At 38.7% G+C, this 23,542-nt stretch overlaps 1 protein-coding gene across 1 annotated transcript in view; it reads right to left on the reverse strand.

The window, feature by feature from the left end:
- Nucleotides 1-23,542, reverse strand: part of PTPRO (protein tyrosine phosphatase receptor type O) — a 145,426-nt gene that overhangs the window by 35,108 nt on the left and 86,776 nt on the right. Inside the window, exons 3-11 of the mRNA XM_065742564.1 lie at nt 22,196-22,354; nt 20,420-20,572; nt 18,475-18,921; nt 17,127-17,288; nt 14,336-14,535; nt 11,846-11,966; nt 9,260-9,453; nt 6,650-6,761; nt 1,348-1,499 (exon numbers count right to left, since the gene is read on the reverse strand). Of these exons, the coding sequence (XP_065598636.1) occupies nt 1,348-1,499; nt 6,650-6,761; nt 9,260-9,453; nt 11,846-11,966; nt 14,336-14,535; nt 17,127-17,288; nt 18,475-18,921; nt 20,420-20,572; nt 22,196-22,354 (1,700 nt within the window). The remainder of the gene's footprint in view (nt 1-1,347; nt 1,500-6,649; nt 6,762-9,259; nt 9,454-11,845; nt 11,967-14,335; nt 14,536-17,126; nt 17,289-18,474; nt 18,922-20,419; nt 20,573-22,195; nt 22,355-23,542) is intronic.

Here is a 23,542-nt window from a genome sequence, read left to right on the forward strand (position 1 = left end):
AGGAAAGGTTGAGGGAACTGGGCTTGTTTAGCTTGAAGAAGAGAAGGCTCCAGGGAGACCTTATTGTGGCCTTCCAATACTTGAAGGGAGCATATAAACAGGAAGGGGAACGACTGTTTACATGGGTTAACAGTGATAGAACAAGGGGGAGTGGTTTTAAACTAAGACAGGGGAGATTTAGGATAGAAGTTAAGAGGAAATTTTTCACTTAGAGGGTGGTAACACACTGGAACAGTTTGCTCATAGAGGTTGTGGATGCCCCATCCCTGGAGGCATTGAAAGCAAGGCTGGATGTGGCTCTGGGCAGCCTGCTCTAATGGTTGGTGACCCTTCCCAAGGCAGGGGGGTTGAAACTAGATGACTTTTGAGGTTCTTTTCAACCCAGGCTGTTCTATGATTCTGTGATGCTAATCGTATAATTAGATTCATGATGCAACAAGCTCCAGATGGATTCACTCTTGCAGCCACTAGAAAACCAATGAATTCAATAATGCTCCATATAAATTAAAATAAAAATCGCTGATGAATTTGCTCTTATCCTGAAAATCCACTTCCAATTCAACATCTGGTGAATCTTCAGCTGGAGAAAACCTTTCATTTGAAAAAGAGCAGCCACTTTCTACCTGTAAATGATCAAAACATCAATAGTGGTACTGAAGGTCACAGGCTACAAGGCACTACACTGCTGGCAGTATGTGCTCCTGTGCAGCACTGCAATTTTAAATGCTTCTCACTGTATTTCCAGAGGCTGCTCTTGTGCTACAGTTTAAACATGCATCTCAATACCCTGCTGAAACACAACTTGACTCCATAGTTGGAAAACTCAAATTTATTTTTCTAACTGATTTTAAAATTAGCTCAAAGAGTTCAGGAGAATCTGCCAAGAATCCATCATAACATCTGGCAAGTTTTAGACAGTGCATGGATTCTGGGTGAACTTCTCTTCTGATCAGTTAGTGGTACATGTGTTCAAACAGAAAATGGGAAGTGATAGCACCTGGTATGGATGACTTAAAAAAAAAAATCAACAGTATTGTCGTGTAGCTTATTATTAACCAGAAAATGAAAGCACCATTTCCGTTTATTAAAAAATACTCTTAATTTTCTACTAGCTGCATTTCAGAAGTTTAATAAGCCATATCTAAATTCTCACTTAAAATAACAAAGTTTTTTGTTGGATTGCAGTGGAAGCATTTTGCCCACTGTTTCAACAGCTTGAGTGTTCAGAAGTGCTCACACACAGAAATAACTTCAACTGATTAATCAACATGCTCAAATACTGCATACAAATTCATCAACTGAATGGAAGAATACAAAGAGAATGACACCTTTCCTGGTCATACTTACACTCTTCTTGATTTTCTTCTTTCCTTCTGCAATGACCATCCAATGCAGCATCCTGGAATGAGAGAGGTCAGTACCATCTCCTCCATAGGTCCAGGTGACGTACAAAAGGTGGTTGTAATATTCTATGGAGGTAATCTCAGGTGCCACTGGAGCTGAAGGAATAGGACAAAATATTACAGGCATTAACACAATTGATTACCAAGTCCAACAATAAATTTCTATCAAGGGATACTATTGGGAAAATAGTATCATGAATACAGCAGAAATGTATCAGTAAAATCATTTGTACTTTATACTGGTAACTGAGTACTAGCTGAAAGAAATGGAAAACAGCTTTTCCCTGAGGAACATTTGGAACAAGAACGTATGTTTATTCACAGCCTTTAAGTATAAAAAAAAAAAAAAAAAAAAAAAAAAAAAAAAAAAAAAGCATGAAGCTCCTGGTTGATAGAAACCATTTTCCAAATCAACATTTATAAAAGTAAAATTCAAAGCCAAGTTAAAAGCCTCAGATATTGCTTCACTGCATTATAGCACTGAAAAGCTATGACATTCAGTGACTAATAAATAAGAATCGTCACACTGAATAACTTGAATAGCTTTTCCATAGGAAAAAAGAACAAACGACAACAATAAAGGTAAACTCTGAATGTGAACAAAAGAGTGCCTCTTTGCATGAGAAGTTTCAGACTCTTTGCTCCCTGTGTGCAAGTCCCATCATCAGAGAATCACAAAATCACAAATGTCAGGGATCAGAAGGGACCTTGAATGATCATCTAGTCCAATCCCCTCGATGGGGCATTAAGGCTCAGATCTACAGGCACTTGGCAACTTGTGCACTATGCCATTGGGATCTGAGTGACCCCTTTGCGGGACCACTGCCCCGCTCCTTGGCAGAGCCCTGGGTGCCAGCAGCCACACAAAAAAGATGCACTGGGAGTGCGGGACTGCTTGAAAGGGCCACACGGTGTCACTGCTGCTTTTTTAAGAAGGCTTCTATGACTTTTCACTGAGATATGTTAGGAACACAGATTTACCGATGAAAGGCAGCAGATACAACAGATGGGCAATTTAGATCCATTTATAAACGTTTAGTAAGGCTCTTGTCTCAAATTCATCTTGAGATCATCCTGATCATTCTGTTGAGAAGAAGCAGCCTTTTTTAGTACAAAATCTTTAAAGCAATGCTTCTTCAATTTATAGAGTTCCCAGTCTATCTTTATGCATCCTTTACAACCTAAGGCCAGTACTAGCATGAATCTTACATGCTATGAATTATTTTCTGTTAAGCCTTCATACTGATGACATACTTGCCCTCCTAACACTCACATAGCTTTAGGCTTTAGATATCTAGCAACAGGACCTGCAGCATATGTGAAATGAAACCCTGGGCCAGGACTGGCATTCCCCTGAGCACCATTTTTCACTGGGAGCTGAGTGACACAGAAAGGCTGTCAGAAATGACACTCCATGGCCAACCTGGCCAAAGCTACAGCTGAAAGCATCCACTGGACCAACAGAGAGCAGCCTTGCAGGAAGGACAGATGCACTTGTGCTCACCAGCACGAACAGTCTGCCTTTTTTTCCTTATTTCTTTTTTCTTTAATTTTGTTATTTTTTTCCAAAGCTTAAAGCATCCTTGTTGTAAAAGAAAACGTTGGTGGTCTGAAGTGCCCTTGCTTATGGCTGCTTTAATATCCAGCTGCTTGCAGCAGGTGGCATTAAAAACTCATTAGTCACCACAGCAACACCGGCAGTGCCATGATCCCTCTTTCTGTGTTATCACAACAGCATGCAGCTGTTCATGCAGGAGCCTGAGAGCAAATGCTGCTTCTGGGAAGTGTTTACTTAAGGGGCAGTCTGGGCCCCCAATCCCCCCACTCTCCTGGAGACATCTGACCAGAGAGCTGCACATCATGCAGACTCTTCTAACATTGTTTTCATTTCAGGTACTGTGGTCCAGTGAGCTCCAAGTGGGATTCTGTGCTAGGGAAATGGTCTGACAGACGGTGCACTATCAAGAAGCCCACAAAACCTACTATTTAATATTTTGAAGTTTAGTTCTGATGGGTTTTATTTTTAAATTTATTTATTTTTTCTTATTCTTGGTGACCTTCGCCAGCTATGTGAGGAAGGTAACGTTGTTTAGAATGATGCAGAAAAGGACTAAAAGCTCTTTAAAAACATCTGCTCTCTCTCTGGAAGGAGTCAGGCTGAGGGTGATAAAGAACCTTGCAGTCCCCTGGCATCTTGAGATAGCGCAAAGCAGCACCTACTGGGGACAAACATTTCCAACCTGCAGACATGAAAAATTGGCATACCTCTTTCTCGTGAATTAGTCTGACAGCACTCTCAGCATAAAACTGAAGAGGATTCAACTAATAATGCAGTCAGAGGACAGAGAGGTATTTCATGCTCACGTTTGGTTGTGACTGTTTATTGATAAGCGCTTGTAATTTGGTCAAATCTGATTTATTTATTTATTTATTTTAAATCAGGATTCTTCTCTTACAGTGCTTAAGATCTGGCTCATTGGTATTCAACGTTTTCATCAATACCCTGAAAATAAAAGCACAGCTGATAAACTGGGCAAGTGGCACAGTGACTGGGAGAGAAGGAAACGCTCAGGACAGGACTGTGATGTAAATTATTGGCCACTGTGCTGGGCCCATTTAAACAAAACTTATTTTGGACTACCAGGTGCAAGAATCTTTAGGAAAAGGGAAAAATAGCTACCCTGGGAGGAATTTAGAAGGGACAGAATAGAAGCAAATCAACACAGAGCTCCAGAGTGATGCCATAGCAAATGCAATCATTGAGAGGCACAAACAGAAAAGAGTATTGAATAGGGAGCTGATTTTGCCTCTGCAGGAGTATTCAGCAGCTGGTACTGCAATTTTAGGTGCAGGTTTTCATGTACTTTGGTAAAGACAGTTAAAATTATAGAGACAGAGCTGGGAAAAAAAAGGCACATGAGAAAATGCCTTACTGAGAGAGCACCTGAAGAGTTCAATGGACACCATTTATCAGGAGGGAAATGTGAAGCTAAATTCTGTATAAAGGTTAAAAAAAAGGGGGGGAAAGAGAAAAAAAAGCTTTGAGGCTCTTCAGTTAATAAGTAAAAGGTGTAACGAGAATCATGGACTGGACATTAAAACTAGACAAATGCAGATCAGGAGCAAAGGATAAGTCTTGGATAATAAAAGGAAGTAAGCATTAATACAACTTTCCAGAGGGAGTGGTGGCCTCTTCCCTCTGTGGATATGAGATGATTTTACTGCAAAGTGGTTTTGCCAGTCACAAATGGATAACATTATCTGAGGTCTTCATCCTTTTTCTATTTGTGTTTGCCTGCTAGGTAAGGAGTTGATCCATGTTCTGTGTTGCAGAAGTAAAAGTCCTTACTTCCCCCACACAGAGATCCAGAATGATCCTGGATGAAGGCTTAGATTTTAGAATAACTTTGTCTTCCTATATTCTCCTGCAGGTTTTAGGAAACATGTATGTGGGCCCTACTGGAATATTTTCACTCAAAAATGCTGAAGCTAGTACCCAGATCAGTTGGAAAAGATATTTCTCCCCTCATGCAACAACCAATCAGTGGGAAAGTTTCTTACAGTGAAAAAGGTGACTGATGCCAAAGGACAGTGAATGTCCTGAATATTTGTCATGGGCCTCTGTTGGATGCTGTGAGCTTCTATTACTCCAGCCAAGTGACAGGATTTGTACCAGCATAGTGTGAGATCAAATATCTGAGGATGGGAGGTTTCATCTGACTTCACTGGAGCTAAGACTTGATGCAGTGATAATCTTGCTCACGTGGTTCTGTCAGGCATTCAGTAACCATTGCCACAAATGGGTCTTTTTCACTTCCCTTCCTCAGTTGCATCCTGTTAAGACTTTCACCAGAGAGAAAATCTTATCCTAGGTTACTATCTGTTTTGGAGGGAGTTACTGTAGCATGATTTCCCTCATATTGTCTTTTTTACAGCTGGGAAAGAAAAGTGAGACACATTTATTTCCTCTCATGATATGCCTGAGTTATTTACTGCTTTCAATCAGCTGTATTCTGCAAGGTGAGCTAAATGGTGATGCATAAAATCAAAATGATTCAATAGGGGACTTTGATTCAAGCAGTCTGAATGCTCAAAACACATGGCAAGAAAATCACAGGAGGTCTCACGTGCTTTTCCCTTTATGGCTATTCCACTTAATATATTGAAGACCTAAATTCAAACTGACAAGAGGCAAAGGAGTGTGATAGATTCAAAGCTGGTTCCAGCTGGAGGAGGGCAAGCAATGGGGTCATATCAACTTCCTGCAGCTGAGAACCTGAACCAGGAGGGACTGGCCAGGGCGCAGCTGCCCAGTGCCAATACAGCCAGCACAGGAGCAACACCTTGATCTCAGCAGTACTCTTCTCATCATACACACACACAGAATTCAGCCAGCAGAGAAAGCTGAGCACAAGAAAAAGCCCCTGTCTAGGTCTGCATGATGCATATAGAACTCTAACCCATGTTGGCTAGGGTGTCACAGTCACAATCTTATCTGTGGGTAACTAAAGGGGAAAGGAAGGAAAGAATTCTACAAGTCTCATTACAAATCCCTGAAAGGAGATTGTAGTGAGGTGAGGACTGGCCTCTTCTCCCGGGTAGCAGTGATAGGACAAGAGGGAATGGCCTGAAGTTGCACCAGGGGCAGTTCAGGTTGGATATTAAGAAAAATTTCTTTTCAGAAAGAGTGGTGAGGCATTGGAACAGGCTGCCCAGGGAGGTGGTGGAGTCACCGTCCCTGGAGGTGTTCAAGAACTGTGTAGATGTGGCACAGAGACATGTTTAGTGAGCATGATGGGGATGTGTTGGCAGTTGGACTAGATGATCTTAGAAGTCCTTTCCAACCTTAGCATTCTATAATTCTCTGATAATTTGGAGACAGTGCAAATATATGGAAAAATATTTCACAGTATCAGAATTATCTATTTAAATCTATCTATTTACCCATTAACCTTTCAAAGTGCAAAACAGCCAGTGTCATAAAAGGCAAGCACTGGCCTCACTGGCGCCATGACTTCAGCTGATGGAGGGTGGAAGAGAGTAATCACTGTGCTTTGCACAGGAAAATTATACCTTCTAAGCAAGCCTAAGAGCTTTCTTTGAGAAAAAAACAAAAGCAAGGACAACTCCCTACTCTTAGCTATTAAATACTCTAAATTTCAAGTATCTGCAGGTGAAACACAGCATTCTTTCCCATCCTCCTGCTTCTGGCATCATTTCTACATTCTCTTCAGAGTGCAGCTTACCTGTTATGAAGCTGATGGTGGAGCTGTCACAGCAGCTCATCTCTGGGTCTCCCCAGGTCACCATGGTGACCCGGAAATTGTAGTACCACGCAGGCAGCAGGTTAGCTATCCTCTGCAGGGAGATAAAGACAAACAGCAGCTCAGCAAATTTACCAGAGAGTGGTGTGACTTATAAAATGCAACCATATTTGCAAATCCAGTGCCCACACATAGAACTGTTTTACCGAGCTCTCATTTCTTACTCCAGTGGTAACTTCTGTAATTTGGCATTTGAATTCGTTCAAAAATGTGTGCGGGAAGACCAAAGCTGGTTGTGGCAGTTCTGCTGCTTAAGCAGGGGCACATGGTCTCAGGTCCACCCACCGTGAGAACCACTCATTGAAATGTGGGCTCTTCTTATTTGACTAAGTGGGTTTTCAAGATATATTAAAAACCATGTTTTTGACTCAGATATCATTACTTCAAAGGACTCTTTTCTTTCCTCCAACTTTTGAAGTGTGTTTCATATTGTATTATCATTTATTATAGATGAAATATAAATTAAATATAAATGAGTTATAAATGAGACATAAATTATAGATATAAATACAAATGAGATATAAATGAAGTATAAAGTACAATATATATTATATTGCAATATCTTTTGTCATATTGAAGTTAAAATTCAAATGCTTTCAATGCCAGAAAAAAACGTTTTAATTTTTATGTTTAAAGTTATATTTAAACGAAAATCCTAGTGATATTTTTGTAACTCCAAATAAAAGCATATTGGTAATAATAAAAAAACCCAATAAATTAGATATTGCTTATTTCACAGATCTCTGATGTTTTCAGTGGCCTTTATTTTTTTTTATCTTTTTTTCAGATGATACAAGGCAATTGAAATATAGCATCTGGGGCCTCTTTTCTTTATGGTTTTATCCATTTGACATTCGAACCTTGAAGCTGCTTGGACTTCTTACTCCTGCTGCAATACTGAAAATAGTAATGATGTTTTGATGACTTTAAAACAAACTTCAGAACACAAACATTCAGATGTTGTACTGAGAGACATTGTCAGTGGGAAATGGTGACAGGTGGATGGTTGGACTGCATGATCTTGAAGGTCTTTTCTAGCCCTGATGATTCTAAGATTCCAAAAGGAATGAAGCAATTAAACAGAATGAAATGGAAATTCAGTTCCAAAAGCTCTGACTAGGTGATACGCTCTTCAGGAAGCTATTTTTCATCTTGCTGTCAGATGGCAGACTTTTTATTCCCCTGCTTCCTCAAAGGATTTAATGCTTGCTTCAGAGACCACCATCAGAGATGTCAAATAATTTACTGACCACACAGAAATCTGTGGGACACAGTGGGATTCTTGAGTCGAGCTAGTGAACCCAACTAAAAGTTTGTCAACACTTATTTGTATGCTAAATCCCATAACAGAGCAGAAAAACATTCTTTCTCAAATTTGCATTGAAAATTACTCTTTAAGAAACATTCACTTTAGCTGCTGTGTGGCACTTGTATTTCAAACTGAAATTCAGACAAAGAAGTTGAAAAGGGAGCCAACTTCTTTTAGCTTCTATGAACAGAATTTGTGACTGCAGTGGGTGATATCATCTCATTTTCTAACAAACCGCATGAACTCTGAAAGACATATTATTTTGAAGATGACTTGGATCTCTCAGATATTAATCTGATTGTGCTGAGTCATGACTACAAGATATTAATTACTTCTTGGTAAGTTATTTTTGGTTTGAATTTCCTTGGAGATTTATGTGCTAGATTTACTGTCACATACCCAATTACTGTTCAGCTGCTGTAGCTGAAACGACTACACAAATAGTATTATGCAAATGAATTACAGTAAATCGTTGCAGCTCTCATAAGCAGCAAAAGTTGTTGCTATCGTTTTTTGCATACTCATAACTTTCTGAACGACTAATTTCAGCTAAAACTGCTCACTGCTCTGTGCAATGGCCAAGTCTGAATATAACCTGTTCAGCTTCTCTAGGAAGACATGGAAAGCAAGAGGAAAATTTCATGGGATTTCTGTTAAATACTCAATCTTGCAAAGATTTGTGTGCATATTCTTCTAGAAAATAACCTTTGCCTAGGTGAAACCCCACTGCATGTCTTTGCAGCTTCAGAAATATGAAAGTTATTTTCACAAGAGCATCCCTGCAGCTAAGTGCTCCAGATGGCTCAGTGCAAGACTAGCCTGCAAGCTCAAGATCCCTATTATCAATATTAATTATGCAGATAAGGCTTTGGACTACTCCCCCTGAGGAGATGCTGGAATTGTTTAAAGCCTTGACTGACAAATTGACACACAAACTGAAGCTGCCTCTAGACTTGCTGAATATGCCCATTTGTCAACAAAAAGAGGCTCATCTCCTGTCTCGTCATTCTACTTAAATTTTAGCATTGTTCAGCTGTATTCCCCTACTTTAGGTAAGAAATGCCACCAGCATCCTGACTGTTTTCTCTACTTGGCCTGGAAAAATGTTCCAGGTTTAAAGGCATATATACATATTCATGGGATAGAAGCTGAGCAAGGATATACCCCAAGGTGCCAGGGCCACATATACATGAGAAAGTAATAGTCAGTAACAGCTACTTTACCACTGAGGCAGTCAAGGAGATGGTTGCTGCTATTTCATAGTAGGTTGTCCACTCAGAGGTCATTGTCGATGGATTGAAGTAAAACATTTCTACAACATATTTCCTGAACACCCCAAGAAAGGGTCTGTTCCAGCTCAAAACCACAGCAGTAGGTCCCAAAGGGTAAAGCGTAAGATCTTTTATTCCAGTGGGCACTATAAAACAGAAATCATAGTTAGCAGTGTTTTTATTATTAATTACATCAAAAGAAATAAAGAAAGAAAATCCACAACAATACCTTCTATTAACCAAGTTCTATCTGTTTCTGATTTGTTTCTGATTTTAATTCCCAATAACTTCCTTGTCACAAGCAGTAGAATACCATTCTTTTCAGCATTTGTTATTATGTCTACTTTTTCAGAAACAGCTAAAGGCTTCCATTTACTTTGAAAATCAGGCTGTTTAGGAGATGTTTCAAGTTGTATGCTCAAAAACAAAAGCATCAAAAGTCACAGCACTTTGGAAGATAAACGCCACCAGAAAAAGTTTTTTATGCCTATCCTTCCTTCCCTAGGGATCCTAAAGGTGCTGCCATGAATTGTTATTCTTGCCTCACAGATGATGAAACCAGGAAAGAGAGGTCAAGTGATTTGAAGACTGTCACATCAGGGTCAAGTTCAACAACCTTTACTTTCTGGAAAGCAATCACTCTTCATGACTTCATGAGGTTACTTAAGAACTTTGCTAATATTCTCAAGGGTTACAGAGCCCCAACTATCACAGAATAAAGAGCACTCAGATTACTTCAACCCATATTTGCTGAAGTATTTGCACGTCTGCATTTCCCTTCATAAGTCAGTCACCATTTCCTTCATCTTTTCTGTCCATTCCATAAAGTGTTAATACTCACCCACTGAAAATGAGGCTTATGATAAATGCAGGCAGAACTAAATACTTTTTAAGATGTATTTTAACATATTTTTGTTTCTTTCATCTTTAGCCATCACTGATCATTTCAGTGAGCAGTTCGTTTTGCATTTCTTTTATTTTAATATAAATTCAATACCCTGTAATCGAATTAAAACTCTCACAACTGGTGTTTTACACCATAAAATGTTCCCTTAGTAATAGTAAGAACTTTTATTGTTGTGTTGATATAAAAATGTGGAGAAAATGAGGAAGCTCATTTAGTATGGGAATATATGATTTCACTTTCTCAAATGAAAATAGAACTTCACAGATTTCTAAATTAGCTACAGCAAGAAAAAAACAGAAAATGCTTTCATAAATATTATTTAATTATATAAAGTGTGTGTATAGATATATATAATATACATAAAACATATTTGCTAACTTACATTTTGTTCCTTACTGTACTATATCATGCTCTCTTTTCAAATTCTTATTTGGACCCAGCTTACAGAAATACATGAAGAGATTGCCTAGTATGAAAAGACTTACCTTATTTACTACTTCACATATCTGCTTTCATCTACAGAATTCACTCCTTAACAGAATAATTTTGGTCTGCTTGCTTGTTTTGCTTTCTTCCCTATATCACAGCAAGGATGTAGAGTGACAAATACTGAAGATCTCTAACTTTCAGCCACCTGCTCACCCACAAGGCAGGCAGGAGAAGGCTGGGTGACTCAGGTTAAATATTTCTCTGCAAATGTAATGCTGTACATGGAATATCTTTCTCTTTGCCCCTTTTCATGATATCTTGTTAAAGTGGTAACCTTAACAAAATAAATGACACAGAAACTAGAAGATATTAAATCCTAAGGCACTCTTTAGTTAGGAGCTTGATGGAACCTTGAATTATAGGCATGGGAGTTGAAGCTCTGCGTGTAGGTCATGAAACCACATTCTTGAAAATGTCAATCTGAATCTTTAAGAGCCTTTTTTTTATCTTCAGATTTCAAAGCAGTTAACATCAAGACTCATGGTTTAACTCAAGAAAATCAAGGATGGCAATGGCTCTAGTACAAGAGAAGATAATCCAGCTCTCCAGACTTAGCGCCATGGCCTTCAGACTAGATCACATTGCATCATTCACAAAGCACATTTGCTAAAAATATCTTAACAGCAGTCCCATACTTTTAAGGAGATAGTAAGAATGATTCACCTCCAGGAGGTGCCCACTTCTCTCCATTAATCACAGACTACTTACAGCTCAAACTGGCCACATCTAAGCATAGTGATTCCCTCCCAGAAAGACATAGACCAGGAGTACTGTCAGAGATGAACGTATATCTGGCCAAAGGTGAAGACGGTTTGTTACAAAAGGCTCCAAGTGTGTGAATCCATAATTGTTTTCTAGTTGAGTTTTGTAATAACCCAATGCCTAAATATGAAATATCCATCACCCACTGAAGGAGCATCCATGCTTTTCCCTGCCTCATTACTGGGCTAAACAACACAAGGAAAACAAATACTCTCAAGTGAGTGTTCATTGCATTTGAAACAACCAACATGATAATTTTTATTCTGTATTTTTTTTGTGGACTCTAGAGTATAATGAATATACTACTCATGTTTAGGAAAAGAAAAGAAGGAAGAGGAAAGAGAGGACAAAGCATTTCAAACGGTAGCTGAAGAACTTACCAATGGAAAATGTAACAGGATCAGAAGGTGGTCCAACCAATGGTCCTTTCCGTAAGTAAACCACAACCTGGTACTGGGCACCAGGAACAAGATTTTCAATAAGGTTACTGCTTGAATTTACCTAATGGAAGAGAACACATCAGACGTGAAGTATTTACTCGGTTAGTTAAAGGAATATTGAGACTGTACTTGAACCGCTTCAGTTCACAGAACGCATGCTTCTGAACCAGCATCAGCAGCTGAATACTCATTGAATTAGACCCCAAATGTCAAAACTCTGAAAGCACTCAGAAATGATCTTACCCAAAGAATCACGCTTCCCTCGCCATGTAAGGTCAACTATGACACTGCAGACCCACTTGAGCTGTTCTCTCCTTGTACCAAGGCTTATTGAAATATTCAGGCTATATTATTTGCACTCAGGTGATATTATCAAGACTGGAGTATTTAGGCAGTACATTTTCAATAAAAGCCTGTGGCTTTTCATCGGCCATCTGATTCAACTGCAGCTATGTGTGCTGAAAGCAGCCTGATGGGAAATCTGTCCTCTGAATGCAAGTGTTAAACATCTGAATGCTGAAATCAGAGAACAACTCTTTCACCTATCTTACACACACTACAAAATTTGATGAAAAGACCTTGTGACTTTTCTGTCTGACACCAATATTCAATCTTCGACTGTGGCATACCAGGTATTGGTCAGAGCTAGAGTCATTAAGCCTGACCAGGTGATTCTTAAGCTGTTACAGTATGTGAAAAACCTAATATTATGAGCTATCAAGAAAGACATGGAGTAGCTTTGAGGAAAGAACTTTCTACAACTGCAGGCTGCTATTTCCTATTAATATTTTCTCTGCAACCTTTCCACAGTCTCATCAGGGCCTCCTTTGGTTTATTGTGGTGCACATAAATACATCAGTGGAAGCACAGATTTAGTAACAAAAGGAATTTGTCTTTAACAGCTGCTTTTGAGAACTAATCAATTAATGCATAATAGTAGAAATGAATAAAACTCCGTACTGAATTTTGCCCTTTTCAGCTTGTCAAGGAGAATTCGAACCAACAGCCATTAATAATTCCACATAGAATAAACTGATAAAATTTTATTAGAGGCAGTATGAAATTCTATGGGGACAAAAATAAACAATGGTGTTTAGACACTTTACCTACTTGTAGCAAATACATTTACTTTTACAAATGTCTTGTTTTTTCACAGATTAGTTTTAGATATTTGTATTTGAGTTTGCAGATGAATTCCTGACTATTTACTTTAATCCTATATATATATATATACATATACTTGCTCTCTATGGTTTATAATCACCTACCATATTGTTTTGCTTCTTTATTAGATTAATGCATTTTTAATAAATGGAAGGAATGTAACTCAAGGAGATTACAAACTGGTTCTGAAAAACAGTTCTCAAATTGTCTCTAAAAGACAATTCCAATATGGAAGCGTACGGCCATTCTTCGAATAAAACTCAAAACATTTTGACAAAGATCTATTTAAAAAGACACTTTTAAAGGATGCAGGAGTCCTTGTGCTAGCTAACTTGCCAGGGTAATCACAATACTGAAGGGAGTGAAGATTTACTGAGAGTGTTGGCTCTGTTCTTCCATTCTCATGGGTGTGCTGAGGATGCCTCACATGGCAGCACTGCAGCCCTTTTCAGACTCCTCAATCACACACATTTAGAAAGCCATATAGAAATTGTGGTACTGCTCAGAAAACAGATTTGTCAGCACTGTGGCAAGGAAACCAAGGTGTAGACTAAAATCTCTTTCTAACTGAAACCATATTCCACTCATCAATCAGAGCCATAGGATCTGACATGGAGATGAACTCACCATAGGTTTCAGGTAGCAGAAAATTGCCTTATTTTGGGGTTCAGGAAGTTTGATCACAATAAATATGTGCCAAATGACAGCACTAAAGAAGCGTTCTCCATCCAAGTCATATGTGGTGGAGATGATTATTTACTTCCCACTTTTGAAATATCTTTTGTAGATGAAAGGAAAAGCTGACTTCAGATGACATGTAAACTTCCAGAAAATGTAGGGTCAAGTTCTGTACTCATATGGAGAAAAATCTAAGAATCAATTAATGAATCTAAGAGTCAATTAATTAATTCATGCAACTTGAATGATAATAATCCATGTGAGCACTCTCTTGACAAAAACAGACTGCAGCATATGCCTAAGTGTTATTACGATATGACACCTTTTCACTCACTGCTGCAAACCTTTCTCTGAGGGTATAACGTAACACAGAAGTTTGAACATAGAATTGCCCATTGAGCAGAAATACAGTTTTAATGCTGATAGACTTTAGTGCTGTCATTTCTGTATGCTTTTCTCTCCCCTCCACTCCGCAGAATGGAGCCCTTTGCTTTGCAGCCTTTAGCTAGATGGGACCCTTGGCATAGTGATAACAAACAGTGGGATGACTAGGAATTTTTTTTTGCAGTTCTTGAGGAGGCCCCTTACCTCTGTGCAGTAATGTTTTTCAAGCCTTTGACTTTCCTTTTGCTTCTGACAAGTCAGGGAGACCACAGACACAATTGTGCCATTGCTACCGCTCTCATGTGAGGCTGTCCAGGACGTCAGGGCAGTAGTGGAGCTGAGCACTCTCACTGTCACATGCTGGGGCTTTTCTGTGAGCTCTTCTATCCATTCACCTGTGGGGCCTGGGACATGCCAAGAAAGTACATGTGAGCAAGACATTCAGCACATTTAAGGCACTCATGCTAAAACATCCTTCCTCATGGGATTTCCTACTACTAGGGAAAGAGGCTGAAATTACAGCTGTCCATCTCCACAAAACAAAGATGGGAAACAGCCTGCAGTCAATGCTATTTTCACCAGCAGCAGAGCAAGAGTAGACAAGAGAAACATTTCTGTTTCAAAAATTTGGATGGAATGTATTTTCTATTGCTTACCAAAAAACACCCAGCAATATCAGGTAAATTCCAAAGGAGTATTTTAGGACTAATGATATCCAGTAATGTACAGATCCATGATAAATATTACACACAATTTTTCCTTTCCCTATTCACCAAATTACCCAAGTGTACCATGTGCCTGAAGTGCTAAAACTGAGTTCACAGAATCTACCATAGTGAAGTCTCCATCAGACCTTTTGAAGCACTTGTTTAAATATGTATATATAATACAACTATATATATATATATATATAATATAAAATTTGGAAAATAAATTTAGTTAATGTTGGTCAAAATTTCAGATGTCAAGAAAATTACCACCTATTCTTGTCAGTTTAAAGTCAAGAAGAGCTCTCTCCTTTAAATTCCTCCTTTCCTACACACAATTCTAACAGTACTTCAATTTTATTAAGAGAATAAAACAAATCCAGAGCAAGGATTTTGTATAAGATCAGCCTATAAGATTTGACAATCAAGACTGCCATGCGAGTGTAACAAAAATATTGAATAATATAAACCAGTAGTTCACAACAGGTAGATTCAACAACAGAAAGGTTACAAGAATAAGATAAGGGTGAAGCTGTGAGAAAAATTTATTCACAATAGCAGACTCACATCTACCCTACTAAAAAGAGAGATCTGATCATTAAATTAGTCTCTGGATTCAGTGGATATATGTGTAGCTATTTCTATTCAGAGGTTATTTCAGCGTTAGTACTAAAGAAACAGATCTACCTCAACCTTGTGTCAGGGCCCAAAGCTGTAGCCCCCACAGAAGGCTCATAATAAGGAATGGAAAACCTATTTTACCTTTAAAGCACTTGTGTGCATCTCAGATTTGGCATGCTGTCAGAAATGCACATAAAATCTACCTAAGAGCTAAGGTTCTCAAGTTAGAATAATTAGGTCAGTTGCCAATAATCTTCATGTACATCTAGAAGCCTACAAACAAGCAAAAATACTTATTAAAAAAGAAACAAAACCACCTAAACAGCTCCATTTATTACAAGTAACATAAATAAGTCATTATATTCTTGTTACAACTTTATAACTAATGATATCCAAGCCCATCCTTCATCTAGTAATCTATTCAAATATACTTTCTGATTAACACTTTCTCACTTCCTGAGAGATCTCTGTCCTCAGTGGACCGTATGTAGGATGCAGTACTGCGTATTTCTGTACAGAAATCTGTCACTTTTCAAGATAGAATAATATTTGGTGCTGATAGCAATAATATATAATTTATATATACTTTGATCTATTTGTATAGTTTTATATATCTTAATGTTTTTACATAATGAAGATGTCTATGAACTATTCCTAATGAAAATCAGAACACAGTTAAATGAAAACAACAAGACCTTTTCTCTCAAGACTTGTCACATCTCTGTTTTCCAAGTACTTTTTCTTTCGACTATTAAGCTGATAGAAATATTGCAACAATATAGGAATTCAGTTACATGCAATTAACCACTATGATGAATTTAAGCTTAAATAGTATTTATAAATGTCATGACCTACTAAAGATATTTGTTATTAGTATTGTACTTGACTACATTTCCTTTTAATATGGGTATTTCTGCCAGCCCAGCCACCATGTCCTATTGCAGAATTAATTATGTGTAGGAGACACTAACCGCTCAGGTAAAACTGTGTAGTGCTGCAAGTATTCCCCTATTCTCAGTGTTTAGGCATTCTGTAGCCCATATTTCCTCTGCTACAAAAAGATACTCTACATATGTGGACTGGTATACTTATTCAGACATCTCATTCCCTTGTTGCTGTACAGATCACCAAATCCTTCAGAATGACCATCATCTGAATTTACCTACACCTGTCTCACTTGCTGATCTAATTCACAATATAGATCTTTGATTACTAGGTACTACATTATTATTCTGTCTTTTGTAAATCTGTATTTAAGAAACACTGAGATTCTACAGGGAAATAATAAATTACTTTTTCCTCCTCCGAATTTAGCATTCTGAACTATTATCTACCTTAACTTGCCCTGAATGCTCTTAGAGACCATCTAATTTCAGAGTTCAGTGTTTAATTGTGCAATTCCCATAGTCTCAGCCTTAGATGCCCTTTGTCCCTAATGCTATGCGTACAGCCTCCAGGTTTAAGGAAGTTAAATATTTTCAAGATTCTTTGATTTAATTCTCTGAACAGAATCCCCTCTTTGGAAGATGCCAAAAGAGAACCTGTCCTGTAAGAGATGGGCTTTTCTGATCCTGCAGCAGATGCCACAGCTGCCACAGTGTGTTACTGGTCAAATTCCCCGCAAAGTTATATTGGTCTGCAAGAAAAAGATTTATTGAGGTACTTACTGATGTAAAAGCTGAGTGTTTTTGCTGATTGACTTTCCCGAACTTCACAAGAGCCAGAAGAGCTAAATGTTGTTACAGACAACTTATATTTTCCTGGTTCTTTCAGTTCAGTAACAAATTTGTGAGTATCCTCACTGACTGTCAGAAGTTCTGTAGAGTTCTCTAAATCAGGGGGGAAAGATATTGTGGATTAATTGAAATTTGAAAGGCTCCAGCAACTGAGAAAATGATTTATATCAGAAATGCTAATACAGTTTCTGCTGTGGGATTTAAAGGTTTCCAAAAGAACTGGATTTATGTGAGTAGTTTTATTTCTTGCCATCAGAACAAGAGTAATTAATGACCAAGGTTGCAGTATAGGTGTACAGGAACAATAAACCCAGGACAAGATTTCATTCAGTAGTGGGGATGATAAAATAGGTTTGCCATGACTGTGCAAGTGAAAAACACCACAGCATAGAGGAAAAGAAGCTTCCAATTCTATTGCCTTCTTATTCTGAAATATATATATATAGTATTTATCCTAAATGGGGGAGTGCTTATAAAAATTGTTCATTTTGAGAAAAAGAATTTAAAATCAGATACCTCTAAGTTATATGGCTTTTCTAATTTAGCTCCACCACTTGAAAGTTCTCTCCATCCTCCTCCACATCCTCTTTCTAAGGAATGTGTTCTGTCTCTCTCCTGAGACAACTGTTAACCTGAATGTGGAATGACTTTTCTGTGCTCCCTTCCAGTTTAAGTCCCCTCAAGAGCATTTCTTGAGGGGCAGACTAAGCTGCATTAAACAGTGTACCTTCTCCATCTCCTGTTTTTATCAGCTTGTTTCTCCTTACTCCGATATTAACTTGGATTTACAATAACTGCAGTATAAATAGTGCAGTAATATGCACAGCTGTGTAAATCTAATTTAACAAAAAAGGTTTGCAACCTGTGATTTACCCCATCTTCCTTATTTTAGTTTGAAACCCAGCAAAAAATGCATGCTATTCAATGCAAGAATCTTATCAAGACACATAAGAGATCGCATAAAATCCTGTGAGGCACAGTTCTAGGTAATTAATAACTTGTGGAGGAGACAAACCCACCAACAGAATTATAGAAAAGGGGGAAGGGAAGGGAAGGGAAGGGAAGGGAAGGGAAGGGAAGGGAAGGGAAGGGAAGGGAAGGGAAGGGAAGGGAAGGGAAGGGAAGGGAAGGGAAGGGAAGGGAAGGGAAGGGAAGGGAAGGGAAGGGAAGGGAAGGGAAGGGAAGGGAAGGGAAGGGAAGGGAAGGGAAGGGAAGGGAAGGGAAGGGAAGGGAAGGGAAGGGAAGGGAAGGGAAGGGAAGGAATAAGGCTCGCTTTTACCTTCCCTTTCAATATTGATATGGAAACCATCAAAGGCGGTTGGTGGCTTTGGTGGTAACCAAGTCAGCACCATTTGTACAGGAAGGAAAGGAGTAGGCTCTGCTGTGAGTTTTCCAGAAGCGTTTACTTCACCAGCCCCATGATTCCTGGGAACTGCATTGACAAACTCCTCTTCACCCTCCGCTGATTCAGCTTCATTAGACCACCAATATGGCTGCGACGTGGTTTCGTACTCAGTGCTGTTAGAGTGGTAATCAGGCCAGGCTGCAGTTGTGTTTGCTGCTGGAATTTCAGGTGGGTCACCAGAAAAACGGCTAAGTTTTTCTTTGTCTATGATTTCTTGTTGTCCCATGAAAGATTCTTCTGCAAAATTCCCACTGTGCTCCTCCCAATTGTTTCTGTTGATTGGTACAATCTGAACAGAAATGTTTCGAGGTGGGTAAGGAGCTAAAAGAAAAGCAAAGGTTAATCTTTCAACAGGTGTGTTCTGTGTACTTCTGCCAGGTAGTAATTCCCAAGGGAAATCTTTCCAGAAAAACAATATATCAGGGATATTTTGAAATAACTTCTTTTTGAAATAACTCTTCAACAAAATTACATAGCAGAAGTGGTTCTAGTGGGATCAAGCTTACTGCAAACTCATAGACAAAAAAAGGACTCGAGAATATAATGATGTACACGTAAAGTCAACATAAATCAGGCTTCTGTGCTAATACAGCAGTAATACTACTTAATTGTGAATTTGTAAGTGTGGATCTCCATTTACTATGTCTTCCACAACCTCATGAAAATGGAAAAAATACCTCTGTAGAAATGAACTCAAAAAAAACCATGAAAACAGCACATGATATGGTTTGTACTTGAAAAGCATGACCTTCTTGCTGCCATAGGGCTTTACATATGCTCTTAGTAGGCACATTTTCACAAGCATTAAAGGATCAGTTTAAATTTTAATAGTTGTGAAAGCTTGATCACTAGATCTGGATCTCCAGAAGGCAAATGGAATGCAAAGAAGTTATTTCTGCCTATGCCAGCATGTGAACAAAAAGTACCATAATTGCCTGTATGCCTTTACCTGTGGATAGCCTCCATAAACATTTTGTATGACATATTTTGAGCTGGCCCCATATAACATACTGATTTGTTCATCTCTGCCTGTCCCAGCTACAGACACTAATACAAAAACAGACACTACAATCTCATACAATTCATGTGCAGAATGAGGGATGGGGAAGGCAACAGGAAAAAAAAAAGTAATCCTGTTGGTTCCCTTCTGATTTTACCACTGGTTCATTTCACTTTGGACCCTGGAAAATGTCTGTGGTGCAACAGATTAACAGGAAAGTTTTGGGCACTGTCCCAGGACCAAATTAAATTAGTTCTGGACCCTGAACAAATGCAATTTTCAGCTTTTGCAACATTGCTGTCTTGGAAATTAAAAGTTCATGCTTCAGGGCATAATTTGGCTGCCAAGTGGGGACACTGTGACACTCTTCTCTACGATAGAAGACTGCACAATGAGGAAGGCCTTCTCCAACTGTTTAGCTATGATTCACTGTGAGGGGAGACAGACAAACAGATAGGAGACAGGACCAAAACAGATAAATCAATAGCATTCTCAGTGTGGGATTCTTGTGGTTAAAAATTAATTTCTAGCAGAAGGACAAAGTTCTCTCATGTGAAGCAAAATTTATGTTCTAATAAACCAATATTATAATAGAAACCCTCATACAGATTTCCTCTTGCATTATATAGTACACATAACTCCACTCCCTTCCTCCTCAGTACCAGCTGCAGCATCCTCCTTCCATGCTCCTGGCCAGAAGCAGACTCCATAACTGGTCCCACACACCCCCTCCTGCACATGCAGTCAATCTCCTCCCATGGCAGAAAAGAAAACAGACATACAGACGTGGAACAAATGGTACATAATCATTTTCTTTACCTGTTCTGTGCTGCTTGGGCTCATGCCTAACCCCGCTGTATTCCACTAGTGTGCTTTTGTTGAAGGTTGCTTCTGATACCAATTGAAAAGTGATGTTACTGTAGCATATACCTGGTAGCCAGTGATTGAAAACGGTTTTACCTTTAAAGAAATCTGCAGAAGGTTTAAAAAGAAAATATTTTTTTTATTATTAGAAAAGGTGAAAAAAGAAAAAAATGCATCAAATGTTCACTTTCTGCTTTCTGATAATGCAACTACACATGCTGAAATAGCAATGTTTCAGATGTTCAACCATTGCTTAGCCTGGTATAAGACATGAAATTGTAATAATTCAGTTTGCCAACATTTTTCCTAGCTGTCAAAGCCACTTTGCTACAGATAAATAAATAGATAAAATAAAAAATAAAAAGCCCAGCAAGAGAAATAGGAACTACATTTCATGGAAAGGTAATTCAACCTGGCAACCTGCTTCAGGTGACACTGAGCATCTCAAAGAGCACTTGACAATTCCTGCAGACCTTTAACAGTTGCACTCAAAAACCTCTTTGGTTTGGTACTGACTGAGGCACAGTGTTAGATAGATTATGGACTGATGGTTATTTACAGTGCAGCAGTCTTACTACTGAGTACTGAGCTCATTTCCAGCATCAGTATGTGTGTGGGCTGAAGAGAAGTTGCTTAGGGCAATTTAGTTGAGGGAAAGAGTGTGCTTGCTCATTAGGGAATCTCTCAATTCAAGGTGACTTTTTTATTTATCAGCAGCTGCAGCAGCAGCCTTACAGCCTCTGTGTATGAGCTATGAAAGAGAAAAATTACTGCTAGTATCACTTTTGTTCTCTGGAAAGAGGTCACTCGTACTTAGGACTATGATCCAGAACCACCATTCCCAATATCTGGTATTCACAGTCTTGCAGATGTTACCCTCGTCCTGCTATGTACTGAAGCAATGACACCTAAGTTTTTCAGGCTCCTCCTGGAGGTGGGCATCTCCCTCTGCTGACTCCAGAGAGAACGTACAGCAACCAGGCTGCTGCACTAGCAGCCATGCTTCCATCACTAAAATTCAATCCAGCCCCTACTGGATTGCTCAGAGGCAATATTGCCACCATGCAATATTAAACCAGCTGGGGTTTGGGACCTGAACAGCATGCAGTGTTTTTTTCACATCTTAGGTGCTTTCCATAGGACAGCGTTTTACATCTTTCATATAAGTGCTGTGCTTAAGCTTACTGCAGGGCAAAAGAGCAAAGGGGAATTCAGATTTAAACAAAAATAAAAAATGAAAAAACAGTCTTTGCCCTTGTTAGTCTGTTTAGATGGTTAGACTGATTGCTGAAATACTTTAGATTGACTCTGTAGTATGTTAGATTGCTTCTCCTTGTTTGGACTGTTCTAAGAATGACGAAATTGATAAAATGCAGCAGGTTTATTAGGTCAGGGACAATACAGAATGATAGAGTAATACACAGTATAACACAGCATAATGTGTTGCTCAGTGCTACTAGCACTATGTGACTACACAGTGCTACAGAGGTACCAGATTCAAAGCCTTTCCCAAGAATCAGCTATACTGAATGGATTTCCCAGATGCAGGGCACCCCTAAACTCCCCATTAGCTATTTACAAAGAGAGACCATGGCTGGAAAGAAGGAATTGCACTGATGTTTTCAAGCACAACTCAGACAGACTGTTACCCACTGATTTCAGCAAGTACAACTAGAAAGCGAACAAGTATCTTTCTTAGCAGGAATAGTTAGTGGAATAGTTTTTTCCTACCTTTGTACAGCATTGTTCTGTAGTCTTTTCCTTCCCAATAGCTTATGTTTACCCTGGTAAAAACATTATACTTCTCTGGGTATTGAATTTCAAACAGCACTCCTGTTTCTGGAGATGGTTTGTAATCATAGATAGAAACACTGCTCACAGGAAGGGGTTCTAAAGGATATACAAATAAAGGGGGAAAAAAGGCAGAAACGAGCAGGTTAACAGGCAAACCATACATAAACAATATCAAAGAAACAAATGATTTTGCATGGAATGACACAGGAACCCTAAAATTTCCCAGGTGATATCTGAGGCTTCACAAAGGTTTTGGACAAAGCTGAATGTAACACCATCAAAGCCAAGGTTCTGTTCCCCCACACACAACATGCTTGTGCACTCAATGCTTTCTTAGAGATAAAAAAAACATTTTAACAGAAAGCTGTTAAAATAAAGCTGTTAAAATCCTTATTTGTAGAGCAGCAGGCACAAAAACCATGGTTGAAATCACACTTATTACTTAATCACTCACAGTCATAATCCCAGCAAGAGTTTATCTTTCAACACTTGCTGATCATGTAAAAGAGCCCAGGCAAAAGCAACGAACACTTGGAATTACTCATAATTTCTGAACTTCTAAGATTAGCTAAGAAGTTTATCAGTCTGATGACCAGAGGAGACTGTCTGAATGATGACTTTTTGTTCTTATAAACTTTCATTTATATATTTCACAATTACACAGTCCCTATTCTTACCATACCTGAGGAAGCCACCATCTTCAAAGTACTCATCCACACCACACTTCTAAAGAATACAGCAGCACCATTGCTGTTATGTTACAGATGAAAAACTGAGGTACAGAGTAATGTGCTTTACCCTAGGACAAGGGGTAGCCTGCACACACGGCAGGTAAGTATAGAACTACCTGTCAACTGCTTTCAGCTCTGACCACGGTGGTCCACAGAAACTAAAAACAATAGCCTGTGTACTTATACGTGATGACTAGAAGAGATGATAGCAGCTATGCACTGATTAAGAGGACCAAGCAGCTATTCAAAACAGGGCTGTAATTTTACTCAGAATTAGTCATATTAAAATATACTAATAGAAGTAGTTAAGACACAGTGATCAGTAATTATGCCTGCATCCTTTTAGGCATTATCATGTTGATTTAGTTCTTACACACACTAGGGAACAGACTGAAAAATTCAGGCTGTCCATTAGCATGGTGTCACTACACACTTGCAGGACACATTTGAGTACAAAGTTCTGTTGAAGTAGGCCCTGGAAGAAAAACTCATAATACAATTTCCTCCAAAAAGCACACAGTCATGATTGGCAGCAGAAAAGGTAGATGAAAAG

The sequence above is a fragment of the Cyrtonyx montezumae genome, unplaced genomic scaffold, assembly GCF_038088225.1.
Source record: "Cyrtonyx montezumae isolate F1298 unplaced genomic scaffold, pur_monq_1.0 scaffold_3, whole genome shotgun sequence".
Lineage (NCBI taxonomy): Eukaryota > Metazoa > Chordata > Aves > Galliformes > Odontophoridae > Cyrtonyx > Cyrtonyx montezumae.